Raw genomic sequence first — 15,191 nt, 5'->3', positions numbered from 1 at the left:
GTGATAAGACACCTCAGGGAACTGCCTAATTATAAGTCCTAGAGGTAACATGTACAAAAGAAAAAGAATAGGACCCAGAACTGAACCCTGCGGTACCCCACATCTCAGATTTTTAGAATGTGACATAAACCGATTTGCAAAAACACTAAAAGATCTGTTGGAGAGATATGACTGAAACCACTTCAAAGCCAGACCAGACACACCAACTACGTCCCGGAGCCTGTTAATCAGGATGGTGTGGTCAATGGTGTCAAAGGCAGATGTCAAGTCCAACAAAACCATGACTGAGGATGCTCCGGAGTCAGCTGACATCATAATGTCACTAGAGACTTTAAGTAATGCGGTTTCTGTTGAGTGACTTTTACGTAAACCTGACTGAAATTTGTCATAAATTTCATGTTTTTCTAAAAAAGTGGTAAGTTGATCTGCAATTACTTTTTCCAGAATTTTTGATAATAATGGAAGCTTAGAGATAGGCCTATAATTCTTAAGCTGAGTTGGATCCAAACTGCTCTTTTTTAATATCGGCTCAACAACAGCATGTTTACAGAATGTAGGGACCACACCTGTTAAAAGAGAGGCATTGCATATCTCTACAATAGAGGGGCCAATGACAGAGAGAGCATTTTTAAACAGCCCAGCAGGTAGAATGTCATTTGCACAAGTGGTAATTTTGATTTTATCCAGCAGGAGTGAAAGGTCATGTATGGTCATTGGGTTAAACACTGACAGTAAATGAGGGGGAGGTGACCCAGAGACACAAACAGATGGTATTGAAGAACCAATGCTCATACGGACATGATCAACTTTATCCACAAAGAAATTCAGAAACTCATCACTCTCAGATATAGATGTCACAGGTACTCGGTGGACCACGGGGGAAACAATAGAGTTTATGGAGTCAAACAGTACCTTGGAATTTCTCTTGCTTGATGATATTAACTGAGAAAAATATGCTGATCTGGCTGTTTTTATGGTTTCATGTAAGGAAACCCAAAGTTCCCTAAGGTGGAGCCTGTGAACTTCGAGTTTGGTTGATTTCCAAAGACGTTCTACTTTTCTACAGATTCTTTTGACCTTCCTTACATCATCATTTATCCACGAATGAGCTCTTTTTGGGGCAGCAATGACAGATTTCATAGGTGCCACTGAATTTAAAATCTCCAAGCAGTGATTATTAAAACACTGTGTAGCAACATCAGCATCAGTGCAGCCACTAATCACATGAGGGTCCAACATATTAGAAAACTTCAAAGCAACATCCTGATTTATGAACCGCTTATGGAACATGAGATTAGAAGGTGGTGCGTACAGTGGGAAGCAAAGACTAAAAGTAACACAGGAATGGTCACTCACTTGTACGTCTTTAACACAGACATTAGTTATGTCTAAGCCAAGAGAAAACACAAGGTCCAAGGTGTGGCCTTTAACATGGGTGGGTCCAGAGACATGCTGAATAAAACTAAAAGAGTCTGTAATAGATAAAAAGTCAGAGGCCATGCTACAGCTAAGATCATCCACGTGGAGGTTGAAATCCCCAATCATTAAGAAGGAAGGTTGGAGATTGGCCTATAATTAGCTAAGACTGCTGGGTCTAGAGATGGCTTTTTGAGTAAAGGTTTCACTACAGCCAGCTTGAAGGCCTGTGGTACATAGCCGATTATTAGAGATAGGTTGATCATATTTAAGATCGAAGAATTAATTAATGGCAGGAATTCTTTGAGCAGTTTTTTAGGAATGGGGTCTAAAAGACACGTTGATGGTTTGGAGGAAATATTGAGTAATAACTGGACTCTCATACAGCAAGACTCAAATGCCTTTAAACATCAACTTATCCTGCTGATCCAAGTCCAACACTGAGTTTGTAAAAACATGTTTGTCAATCATTTTGTTTGGTTTCTGAGGAAAATGATTCAATAACTTGCTGCTAATACACAACATTTCATCATATTTCCTCATAACCCTCTTTTGTCTGACCATTTGATGCCATTTGAATTTGCAATAAAGGATCCACAGAGTTTGGTGACAATAATGACAGTAGATGTTTGTGTGAAAGTGCTGGAAGCAAATTAGTGTGTGATGATCTTTCAGTGTTGCACTTTGTAGACGCTCCCTGAGCACTGGTCTCACAGCCAGCTGCACATAGAGACCAGTGTTGTTAGTCCAGGTCAGAAGATGACTTGTTGGAATGAAAATGAGCTTGTAGTTTGTCTGCTTTAATAATGTGACTGGAAAAAGGTGATGGACTTCAAATATGTCCATTTCTTTCACACTTCACCTTTAAAAGTGAAGCCTTGTGGTTCCTGGAAGGAAAAACACGACTTTTTCAAGTCTTTGTCCTGTTTTTATGATAAATGTAAGAATTTAATGTGAAACATTCAAAGTTTTTTCTCTTGTTGTGTTTGTTTGAAGCTGCTTCCTGTTGGCTTCAGCTGTTTGGAGTTTCCATTTTCTAAACTTGTACATTCTGAACCTTCTTCAGCTCTGAACAGATTATGAAACACTGAATGATTTCAAGCTCACACTTTGTCTAATAAACTTACATATTTCATTCTTTATACAGATTGAAGGGCTGTGATTTGTCAAAGATCAGCTGTGATTATCTGGCAGCAGCGCTAAAGTCCAACCCCTCCCATCTGAGAGAGCTGGAGCTGAGCTCCAACTACGTACTGCAGGATTCAGGAGTGAAGCATCTGTGTGGTTTCCTGGAGAGTCCAGGATGTGGACTTGAAACTCTGAGGTCAGTCAGCATGTTTTAGTTGTGCTGACATGAATATGATGTGAAACTTGTGCTGACACTAAACTGCAGACATCAGGCTGATATTATACTGATCCACACTGAGGATCTTCATGGTAAAGTCTGTTTTCTTCTTCTCTGGTTTAGTCCATTGACTGCAGCAGAACAATTTTCACATTTCAAACAGTGATACTCAACGTATGGCCCGTGGCCCACACGCGGCCTGCCCACCTTTCCTGATTCAGAGAGAGGGGACCCTGATTAACTGTGTAGTGTTCTTCCTCACAGTTCTAAGTATCAGACACAACAATGAATAATCCACAGCTGACTGTCTTTAGCAGGTCAAAGGTCACGGCACACAGCAGACAGTGGGAAATAATATAATTCTGATCATTTATCAGCACATATCCATATGTATAAAAACAAAGCTGACAATGTGAGACTTGATCAGAGGTGTGATCATCACAGCAGAGGCCTTTGTGTCAAAGACACTGAGGCTCAAACAGAAACACATGAAGCAGATTTTCCTGTTCTGGCTTTTTATAGCAGATAACCTTCAAAATATTCTGCAGTTGATCAAAAACTGAAGCAAACCATCAATCAACATTTGAACATGACCTGATGCTGCTGAAGTGAATCAAAGTTACAGAGGTTTGATTACAGACACAGCTGAGAGTTTGTAATCTGTCATCATTTTAAAAGGCTGAAATTTCTTCAGTATTGAACAGCAGAAATGAGGCTTTGTTTTTGGAGGCCGACAGCAGTGAACACAACAGCATACTGGTGCGTAATAAGCATTGAATAATGCAGAAAACAGATTTTTGAAGGTAAACTGTTCTTGAAATACACTGAGAGAGAGAGAGCTGTGCAGGAAGTAAACGTCAAAGTCAGAGAGAATTCATGACGATGTTCATCAAACGTAAAGCGTAGTTTGGATCTTCTTTTGCTGCTGGTTCACTCAGTTTTGGTTGGAGACAGATGAAACCTGCAGCTTCAGGATCTGTGAGCTGTCCACTTTCAGCCCCGACGGCGTGTCCGTGTACGTGCCGTCGAGTGAACGATCCACGCTCTGTGTTTCCATCTTTGTGTGTTTAGCTGCTCTCATTTATTCTTTTATCTGTTTGGTTGTTGTTGAAATACTTTTGGGAGCTTTAATCTGAGATTCTGGCAAAATACATTCATATTAAAGATCGATTCAGGATTGAATGAATCAACATCGCTTTATTCAAATTAAAACCATTTAAATAGGAAAATCCATTTTTTTACAGCCGCCTCTAATGATGGGTAATGTCAGCTGGTCCATGTGCAGCTGGCTGTGAGGCTCAGGGAGCGTCTACAAAGTACAACACTGAAAGAACATCATCCATAAATATTGAGTAATAACTGGACTCTCATACAGCGAGACTCAAATGCCTTTAAACATCAGCTTATCCTGCTGATCCAAGTCCAACACTGAGTTTGTAAAAACATGTTTGTCAATCATTTTGTTTGGTTTCTGAGGAAAATGATTCAATAACTTGCTGCTAATACACAACATTTCATCATATTTCCTCATAACACTCTTTTGTCTGACCATTTGAATCCCATTTTAATTTGCAATAAAGGATCCACAGAGTTTGGTGACAATAATTACAGTAGATGTTTGGGTGACAGTGCTGGAAGCAAATTAGTGTGTGATGTTCTTTCAATGTTGCACTTTGTAGACGGTCCCTGAGCACTGTTCTCACAGCCAGCTGCACATAAAGACCAGTGTTGTTAGTCCAGGTCAGAAGATGACTTGTTGGAATGAAAATGAGCTTGTAGTTTGTCTGCTTTAATAATGTGACTGGAAAAAGGTGTTGGACTTCAAATATGTCCATTTCTTTCACACTTCACCTTTAAAAGTGAAGCCTTGTGGTTCCTGGAAGGAAAAACACGACTTTTTCAAGTCGTTTTGCTGTTTTAATGATAAATGTACGACTTTAGTGTGAAACGTTCAGAGTTTTTTCTCTTGTTGTGTTTGTTTGAAGCTGCTTCCTGTTGGCTTCAGCTGTTTGGAGTTTCCATTTTCTAAACTTCTACATTCTGAACCTTCTTCAGCTCTGAACAGATGATGAAACACTGAATATTTCAAGCTCACACTTTGTCTAATAAACTTACATCTTTCATTCTTTATACAGATTGAATGGCTGTTATTTGTCAGAGATCAGCTGTGATTATCTGGCAGCAGCTCTGAAGTCCAACCCCTCCCATCTGAGACAGCTGGACCTGTACAACAACAACCTGAAGGATTCAGGAGTGAAGCATCTGTGTGGTTTTCTGGAGAGTCCAGGATGTGGACTTGAAACTCTGAGGTCAGTCAGCATGTTTTAGTTGTGCTGAGATGAATATGATGTGAAAGTTGTGCTGACACTAAACTGCAGACATCAGGCTGATATTATACTGATCCACACTGAGGATCTTCATGGTAAAGTCTGTTTTCTTCTTCTCTGGTTTAGTCCATTGACTGCAGCAGAACAATGTTCACATTTCAAACCTTCAAAGAAGAAGAAAAATCCTCCACTGTATATTTCACTGTGAAATTCTCAAACTCTTCATTCCACCTTAAAGTCTGTCTGACACTGAAATCCAAAGCAAAATGTGCGTTTGCTTTACAGACAGCAGTCCAACACAAACATACACACATCATCCAAAACACAGTCCAACATCCAAATCTCCTCCACTTCCAGCATGAATGATGGGAAAGAGAAGGAGGAACACTCTGACATTCAGGGTTAGAATGAGTTTCATAAAGCAGACTGTGAAGATCAAAGCTGCATTAGAAAGCTTACATGAATGAATGAGTGGACAGAAGTGGACAGAGATCATCTGAAGCACTTCAAAGGCTTTAAATCAGCACATTTCTCTTCATTCTTTATCAACTCTGTTAGTTTCTCTCAGTTTTCTGAGGAATGAAGCTAACAGCAGGCTAATAAGATGCTGACCAATAGGTTTCTATTAAAGGTTGTAATTTGTATATGAAAAAGTGCTTTGGCTCAGCAGTGATCAGCTTACAGGTAGAATACAGCTGCTGGATGGGATTAGCATGTCATAGCTATCTACTAAACTGCTAACTGGGGGATTTCAGGCCATCTATGGATCATTTTTGCTAACTGTTTATTCAGCTTAGGCTCACAGGGCTGCAGCCTGTGCCCTAGCTGTCATAGGGCAAGAGGCGTGGTCCACCTGCACAGGTGAGCAGTCCATCACAGGGCCAACGGAGAGAGACAGAGAAGCACTCTCTCTCATCCACACCTACAGCCAATTTAGAAGCACCAATGAACCTAAGCAGCATTTCATTGGACTGTGGGAGAACATCCAACCTCCACAGAAAGGCCAACAAGCTTCAACCTACAACCTTCTTGCTTTAAGGCACTAGTGCTAACCACTTTTCCCCATTTCAGCCCAAATCCTGCATCTTCCTGTGTCTGACTCCAGGCCAGCTCCACTAACACTTTCTCATCAGACACTGCCACCTAGTGGAGGAAGTCTTAGTTCCATTTGAAGCTTCAGATGACAGTTAGTTCCTTTACAAAGAGGTGGAGGTGGTGGGGCCACAGCACCATCATCACTGAGTTCTAGGGATGGGTATTGTTAAGGTTTTATCCAATACCGGTGCCAACCCAGTACTTTTGAAACGGTGCCGGTGCTTAAAGAATGGAGAACACAAACTTTGTCCAAAAACCTCTCCTGTTTAGCTGTTTTCCACTTTTTCTTTGGTCATTTTAGCCTTTTTGGCCAGGGTGAAGGGAGTATCTGCCATCAAACAAGAAGACAGCCGCATGTACCTACAACAGTTTTTGCTAGTTCACCTTACATGCATTAATGTAATAACGTGGTTAGCCTACTCTACGTAAATTACACACGAACAACATTAAGCTACTCATGCAGAGAAGAACGGCTGCTGCTGCCATCATCATCCGTCATCATTTCTGCTACACTGGCAGGGCTAGGGGCCAAGACTCTCCTCTTCTGGTTTTTGGGGGATGTTGCTAACTCCGGGTCTGATAACAGGCACCACACCCGCAGTAGATGCGCTCGGTCTTGCAGCAAGCTATCAAATACGGTGCATTTCTCGGCTTTTAAAAAATGCTATGCGTCGCCAGGTGTTTCATCGGATTTGAGGTGTTACCTCCTTTGCACAGTATCACCTTAAAGCACTTGTTGCAGGCTGCTAAGTTTGCATCTTTTGCTGTGAAGTACAGCCAGACTTTGACCGCTTCGCCTTGGGCATTTTTAATCTGTAGCTCTGCTCTAAAAGAACGGACCTACCTGGGCCCGCCTACTATCCTTGGAAAGGGAAAATGATTGGCTAGAATCTAAAGTGTGTGACATCTCAGGACAAAAAAGCACCAAAATGTGCGCTGCTTTTCAGTCTGGTTACTATTAAATTTCGTTCTTTGAATTCTTTTGGCGGCAAAGAAAGACTGGACCCAGGGTGGTCAAAGCTAAAAAATGATCTTTATTTTACATTCCCGGGAACAGAGACCTGAACACATGAACGCACATGCTCAGGTCTGAAAGCAGCAGCAGCCAGCATGGTTATTTATATATTTCCACAGCACGTCACACACTCTAAGCTTTGATCAAAACACTCTGCTTAGTTTCATGTTCTGTCTGCACCTCCAGTGCTCTGTAAAAACATGCAGTTTCCTGTCAGTACTTTTGGCTCAGACTCTACTCAGAGCTGGCCCTTATTATTATAATACATAAAACAATATAATCAGCAAATAAAAACTAAGAATATATATTTAAATCCCAACATTACTACCGTTTATGTCAGAACTGGTGCCATAATGGCACCGGATACCGGTACCCATACCTACTGAGTGCCATAGGACACTTAACCTTTGTTTCCATATGCTGGGAATTTCCTGTTTTTTCCAAGGAGGACTGGAAAATGTGTGAAAACCTCCCAGTCAGTTCCTCACAGCACACTTCAATAATTTCCCTCCCACAGCATCAGGACCAGGGCTTTTTCTCTCTTTGATCCCACTAAGAGATTTCCACACAAACACCTCATCAGTGGGACTCTCAGAGATACCAGCCCTTTGCTACAATCACAAAGCTCTTTATTGAAATCAAAGATATCAAAGCTGGAATCAAATGAGTCCAAGTCTTCTGCTGATTCAGCATCACATTCATCTTTGCTCCTTGTTCTGCATCCCCACCATGGACTTCATTCCTTTCCAAGCCAGCCTTGAGTGTCCTTTATTCAGCTCATCCTCTGCTTTACTTTTACACCTGATTTTAGCTGCTTTATCTCTCTTTCAAGAAGTTTCTGTGCCTCAATCTTTTTCTTCTCTCCCTCATAACAAGACAGCTTCTTCTGCCTGAGAACATGTTGGAGTGATTTACTAATCCAGGGCTCCTTATTGGGGAAAATACTTCCTGTTTTCAAAGTAATCCCAATTTTTCCCAGAAAGAATGTAAGTAGAAATCGATGATCTAAGTGAGAACATGAGCCTTTAAAAAGTCCCAGTGGGTGCAGTCAAAGCAGTCCCTCAGTCCCAGTATAGAGTCTTTGGTCCAGACTAGAACAACTGTGTGCCCAGTTTGAGCTCTCTTCAGTCCTGTGACCTGACAGACCCAGAGGGGCCATCACAGCACATTTAGAAGCTCCCCTAATGGAGCCACAACACATGTCCAATACTTAGTCTGTCTTGTTGGACCAACTGGAAGAAATGATTCAAGGACTTAGTCACAGAACAGAGATTCAAATCTCCAAAATCCAACTGGCTGCATCAGGACATATAGTCTGAAACTCTGCACAGTTTCCTGTTTGAAGCTGCTTCCTGTTGGCTTCAGCTGTTTGGAGTTTCCATTTTCTAAACTTCTACATTCTGAACCTTCTTCAGCTCTGAACAGATGATGAAACACTGAATGATTTCAAGCTCACACTTTGTCTAATAAACTTACATCTTTCATTCTTTATACAGATTGATGGACTGTGGTTTGTCAGAGATCAGCTGTGATTATCTGGCAGCAGCACTGAAGTCCAACCCCTCCCATCTGAGACAGCTGGAGCTGTATGGAAACAACCTGAAGGATCCAGATGTGAAGCCGCTGTCTGATCTTCAGCAGAGTCCAGACTACAGACTGGAGACTCTGGAGTAAGTAGAGTGATGGAGTGAGTGGGTGGTGCTGTCAGCAGTATTGTACTAAACACAGTCAGTATGAAACAAAGATCCAGTGTTTCCTGTAAAGCTGCAGCTTCTCAGTGAAGCTGTGAGAGGAGAATGGTGACAGGCTTCAGGATTGGACACAAACACTTCCTGTTTCTGCCTTTTTGTCACCTTTATGGTCACCATAGTAACGGCTGACACGGTCTGATCAAACACTGTCAACAGCCAATCAGCTCTCTGAACAGGGCAGAACGCAGACCAATGACTGCATTCATTTCAAGTTTAAAGCAGTGAAGAACACAGTCTGTAGGTGAGGAAGAATTTAGTGAGAGCAGATGTTTGGATGGAATTCCTCCAGTTAACAGCTGGAACCGTCCATCTGGATTGTTGGGCTTGTTGTTGGGGTTCCTACAGAGCTCAGAGTGGACACACCAAGGTTCTTCTAATGAATGAAAGTCCAAACTCAAACTAGGAGTGAAAAACATTTTCATTAACTTCAATAAAAATCCAAAGATTAGAAAAAGTGAAGCAACAATGAGTCCTAGTACAGTCCCAGCACTGAAGTCCCTGCTGCTCTTTATACTGGATGTGCTGCATCACTGACTGACAGCTGATGAAGAGTCTCTGGAAACACTCGTTTATCTCCTCTGCTCTTCCTTCTTCTCTCTGTAGGAGGTGATGATGGTAAACAGGACGGTGTGTTTGCTGAGAGAGGAGCAGCTGTGTCCTGATGATCCAGAGAGGTTGAAGCAGCAGCAGCTTGTGTGTAGAGACGCTCTGACTGGGCCATGTTACTGGGAGGTGGAGAGGAGAGCTTCATCCAGCAGTGACTGACAGAGGAATGAGAAGAAGTGCAGATGACTGTCAGTGCTGCAGAGTGAACTGCTCTGAGAACAGCTCCACTGTCAGACACAATGTAGAGTCCAGCATCATCCCTGTGTGTCCCTCTGGATCTGACAGAGGATCATCAGTGTATCTGGACTGCTCTGCTGCTGCTCTGTCCTTCTACAGTCTCTGCACAGTCTCTGTCTGACTCTGGCTTCAGACCCTCCTGGATCAAACTCACCTGGAAAGACTTTCAAACATCACTCAATAGATTTGAATACAGAATATATTTGATATATACTGTAGATGTACTGTAGAGTTGCAGTTTGTCACTTGTAAATACAGTCTGTGAGCAGCTATGAGCTGAAAGATCTTTCTAGAAACACGAAATGTTTTCACTCTTCTGTTGCTTTTTCATATATTTCCACAACATTAATATTGATCCCACCTGTCTCACCTGTTTCATGCTTTTATACATATTAACAGGACACGTGTGATTTGAGCGCTGCTGTGGTTGCTGTGCTGCACGTCTTCATTTAGATAACAGAGACATCTAGTGGTTCAGAGGGAGAACTGCAGGAGGTGGAGCTGTGTTTTAGCATGGAAAACTTTTTTATTTTTATCTTTTAGGCGCAGATACAAATATGACAAGTATCAGTGAAAGATACAAAAGGTCACATCAGTTAGCAGAGGGAACAGTGATCACACAGCAATGTAAGAATAGAAACATAACAGTGAATCTGGATGTGCTGTCCTCGCCCTGAGTCTCTTAGCTTCACCAGCTAGACAGCGAGATAACGATGCTCCAATAACAAGAGTTATATTTCCTTTTTGCGCTGATTTATTGAAGAATGGCCTCTGACCATTGCCTTCTCTTTGACCATCGTAAAACTGAAAGTACAAAATACTGTATTAGCTAACTAACATTGTAAAGTAGCTCGTTACAGTCGTACTGCAAGCTAACAAGATAAAACTTTCAAATGTACAAATTATCGTACCATTTTTACACAAAACAAAAGATAATAATTATTTTATCGACACTCATACTTACAGACATATCTTTTCCAAGGCAAACAACATTTTAAGGCCCGTATCAGCTTAGAACGATAACATTACGGTATCACTTTCCGCCATCTTTTATTTCTTCTTCACGTTCTCCTTTTTTCCTTTCCCAAAGTAACCGAACCCATATTACGAAGCAGCCACTAGAGGGAGCTCTAGGGCAGTTTACAACTATAATATCCAATTTAAGTTATAAAAGGCAGAACACTGGACATGTATACAGATGGAAGCAAACAAACAGGATGTAACACTACATTAAAGCCACAAATGGGAAGAAAACAAAGCCAAAGGAAAATATATTTGATCTCAGGAATCCAAATCAGATTCTTTAGAGCAGGGGTTGGCAACCCTGGGCACGCGTGTCACAGCTGCCACCTGAAGGGTTAACTGATGGCACGACCATAGCTGGACTGGCCATCGGGCATACCGATGGTGATTTTTTGTTTTTATGGGCCGATGTTGTTTTTTCTTTTTTTGTAATTGTATAAACAATGAAAGGTGGTGGATTGGCCAGATGCTGGTCGATGTGTAAAAATAAGTCAGTTGTTTGGTGGTGGCTATGGCGGAGCTTCCACAGAGGCAACAGGTGGATGAGGGAAAGGGGAGGCAGGAGGAGCAGAGACCCAAGGCGGCCGCCGGTCCGAGTGTCAGGTGAACTGAACTTCAGGTAAGAAGTTATGACCTGCAGTCTATCTGTGTCAGATATAAACCAAGTTTAGGTGGAGTTTATTTTCCTTGTCCTTTTACAGTCAGTTACAATAACTCGTACTGCGTACTAGCTAGCATGACGGAGTTTCTATACAGCTGGGTGGGTGCTATGATGTTACTGATAGTGAACTTTACAGTGGCTTGCAAAAGTATTCAGCCCCCTTCAACTTTCCCACATTTTGTCACATTACAGCCACAAACATGAATCAATTTTATTGGAATTCCACGTGAAAGACCAACACAAAGTGGTGAACACGTGAGAAGTGGAACGAAAATCATACATGATTCCAAACATTTTTTACAAATAAATAACTGCAAAGTGGGGTGTGTGTAATTATTCTGTCATGGAAAAACACACTGCCATCAACTTCTGTTTTGTTTTTGTCAAAATCACTGTAATATAATCACTGTACCTTTATATACATGTGACTTATATTAATGCTGCTGCCCTCTTGTGGCTAAAGTGTAATTATGTTATTGTTATTAGGGAAAACATTTGAGAGTAACATGCCAAATGAGTCAGCACCAGTGGCGGTCCTAGCCTGTTTGGCGCCCTGGGCGAACACTCCCTCTGGCGCCCCCCCCCCCTCCCCCCCACTTTGTCTAGTTTATTTCTGGGATTTTACACAACCCAAGGTTCAAATCATGAATACATGTTGGATTTACAACATTATAAATGAAATGTGCTCTATTTGGAAGCAGCCAGCCCCCTCCCCTTTTGACGGGTTGTGTGTGAGACTTTAAATCATCAAACTGTAAATTTTAAACTGTTATTGATCCCTTTACCCCTGGTCCTAAAGTGTATATTTATTTTCTTACTCTTCTTATTGTTTGTTTACTTGCACTGCTGTAACTGGAGCCTCGTCGTCTCGTCTTTCTATATACTGGACTGTATGTAGCAGAGATGACAAAGTTTACTTTGACTTCAGCAGCGAGCAGGCGCAGCGAGGGCTCTCGCTCACTTTGAACGTATAGAATTTCGAAAAAACATCGGTGCAAATTATAAGTCTGTATTATAATGTCTGGTGTTTTCGTGTTTTTTTTTATTTTGCGGGTTGGTTATGAGATGCTGCTCCAGCCAGCCAGAGACTCCCCTGCCGCCCCGCCCTCTCCTTCCTGTGCCGCAATAAGCAGCAGGCGCACCTCGCAAAGGGAGGGCGTACTTACTCCAAGCGAATGGGCGATAGAAAACCGATCGCTGCCTATGCCATTCCCAATATGCGCTGGCTGACGTCGGGGCAGCATGAGTACGAGCATTTTTTTTCTTTTTCTTTTTTTTGCCGATGCCCGTGATGCCGCCCCCCACCACGATGCCGCCCAGGGCAGCCGCCCAGGGCAACCGCCCGTGTCGCCCGTATCTAAAACCGCTACTGGTCAGCACTTTGGCTTTAGCTTAAGAAATCCTCATTTTTATGTCACCAGTTATAGTTGCATGTATTCATTATCATAATTTAACCGTTTAAAATTGATGTCTTAAATTTATTTTGCGTAAACTAGCAATAGTTTTATGGTTGTATTAAATAAAGACATCACTAATGAATTAACTATTTCAGTTATTAATTAAAAATGTACATAATCAATTAAAGAAATATATTAATAATGAATTATCCATTAATTTCATTTAAAATCTTTCATTATTTATTTATGTACAATTCTAATTACTTAATTAGATATTTAATCAATTATTGGTTTGTTTTCTATTTTAATTATTTTACTGACACATTTAATGAATTATTTAATGATGTATTTATTTAATTCACGTTGCTACTCCTGGCCCTGTATCGGTGTTCATAAATACATTTTATCTGTCAGCTTCACCCATCAAAGTCAGGGGGCGGGGTTAATGCTGATCAAGTCAAAACCATTGCTTTGGTCTGGTGGGCGTTCTTTTAGTGGGCTTTTCTGTCACGGCCTGCGTGGCAGACTATGATGAGGGGAAGGAGGACCCAAATGCTGGACTCTTTGATGAGGTCAGTGCATTTATTTACAGTGATGCTAAATAATCCAAACAACAATAAATCCCCAGTGCGTTCCCGACTCTGACATGTCCTCTTGCCAGTGTTAGTGTTCTTTGTCTCCGCTCCTCAGTGTCTGAGCACCCCGTGCTCGCTGCCCTCTCGTCTCCACACTCCTCCTGGGGAAGAACAAAGAGGCAGCCGTCAGCAACACCACAATGTGGCAGACTAACCTTAACTAACTCGCCAAGAGACTAACATGAAGTTACTGTTATGGAAATGTTAACAATAACCTGCAACACACCCAGTGAGCTTGATCTGAAGTGGGTTTAATAAACACATTGCAATGTGGAGAGAGCATCCCAGTGAAACACCAGGACCATCTCTGAATTGTGGCCACCGCCCTTACATCTTATATACAGAGACACAGACAAAGAACATTCCTCAAACTCTTACATGTTGGCCCCTCTCATTGGGGAGGGGGGGGGGGGCTATACCTCCTCCCTCACCGAGAGAATTATGACCTTGTTTTCTGCTTAGCCATCACCTAAGGATTTACATCCCTGATAAGCAGAAGGAGCCTCACTATCTGTTTAACGTCTCTCATTACAACGGCCTCACTGTGTTAACTTTCCACATGCATGTAAAGGAGTGACAGGAGTGCTCTTACTATAGTAAAGTGAGAAAGTGATATTACTACAACTAATGTGATATGATTAAATATGCGATTAATACATGAGAAAAGAAATCTGCCACCACATTCCACCCTTTGTGATACCACAATTAAGAATCACATAAAAACATGGGGATTTCTTTTCTAACTACTGAACATAACATCAGCACAATTGTGTACTCAAAGAAATTCCATAACGTGCATCCTCCCTATAATCAGAAGGAAAAAAACAAATTCACACTTTATGGTCATCTTCGCTCCATCTGAGCCTCCACCCTTTCTTCAAAGGATGGCAGTTATACCATAAAAGAAAACACAATATGAGATCATATACAAAAGTGAAACAGTTTTTGTTGTTCATCTGCAAAAGAAAACTTTAACCTTAGTTACATCAAGCTGCTCTTTCATAAGAACCTGTTGTTTAGATTAGGAAGTCTTTCAGTGTGTGATATATTTTCCACTTTATCATTAAATCCATCATCCCATGTTTCCAAAATTATTAACGGTTTTTGTAAAAAACCCTCATTCCCAGTGTTTTATTAGGGATTGAGGCACACATGCCTCACCAAACAACACACACACTCCTTTGTGCCATTTGCTTTGCCCTGTCCAGATGTTTGCCATAAAGGACAGTGACTATATCTGTACCTAAGTGAATACCACAAACATAAACTAACTTCAAAGTTAGTGCTTCCCAAAGTCTGGGGTAAAACCCAGAAGTAGCCATGAATTTCCACACAGCCAACATATATCAAACACTTCTGAGCTATATTTTACAACAGAATTATAGATCTTTCCTCTCTGTCTATGCAGTGTACTGTACTCTTTACTATTGTAGGGCCATCAGCCTGTTTAAAAGGTGTAAACCCTCTCAAGGGCATTTACAATTATCTTTACTGTGCCCACATCAGTGATTGGGGAAACCAAACCAACCACATTTAACTCTGGAAGAACAACCTCATTCTTTAGGTGCTTCCAGTATGTTTGAGGCCGATCAAAATCCCTCAATGAAATGTGATGAACCCAAAATCCTACCTTCACGGTGTCAAACAATGTGTCAAAGTTGAGTACACATGTCAAAAGAACTC

At 41.4% G+C, this 15,191-nt stretch overlaps 1 protein-coding gene across 3 annotated transcripts in view; it reads left to right on the top strand.

The window, feature by feature from the left end:
* The window catches only part of LOC148105779 (protein NLRC3-like), a 342,596-nt gene that overhangs the window by 16,203 nt on the left and 311,202 nt on the right, over window positions 1-15,191 (top strand). Inside the window, exons 9-11 of one of the 3 annotated variants that reach the window (XM_087838919.1) lie at window positions 2,564-2,740; window positions 4,897-5,070; window positions 8,695-8,784. The exons of 1 other annotated variant lie outside the window; for it this stretch is intronic. In XM_087838919.1, coding sequence (XP_087695045.1) covers window positions 2,564-2,740; window positions 4,897-5,070; window positions 8,695-8,784 — 441 coding nt within the window. The remainder of the gene's footprint in view (window positions 1-2,563; window positions 2,741-4,896; window positions 5,071-8,694; window positions 8,785-15,191) is intronic. One more of the 3 variants, XM_087838920.1, reaches the window with a different exon arrangement.

This window comes from Neolamprologus brichardi, chromosome 3 (genome assembly GCF_056152115.1).
Source record: "Neolamprologus brichardi isolate AB-2024 chromosome 3, ASM5615211v1, whole genome shotgun sequence".
Taxonomy (NCBI): domain Eukaryota; kingdom Metazoa; phylum Chordata; class Actinopteri; order Cichliformes; family Cichlidae; genus Neolamprologus; species Neolamprologus brichardi.
Note: the sequence above shows the minus strand (reverse complement) of the source record. Positions and strands in the feature narration are given on the sequence as shown.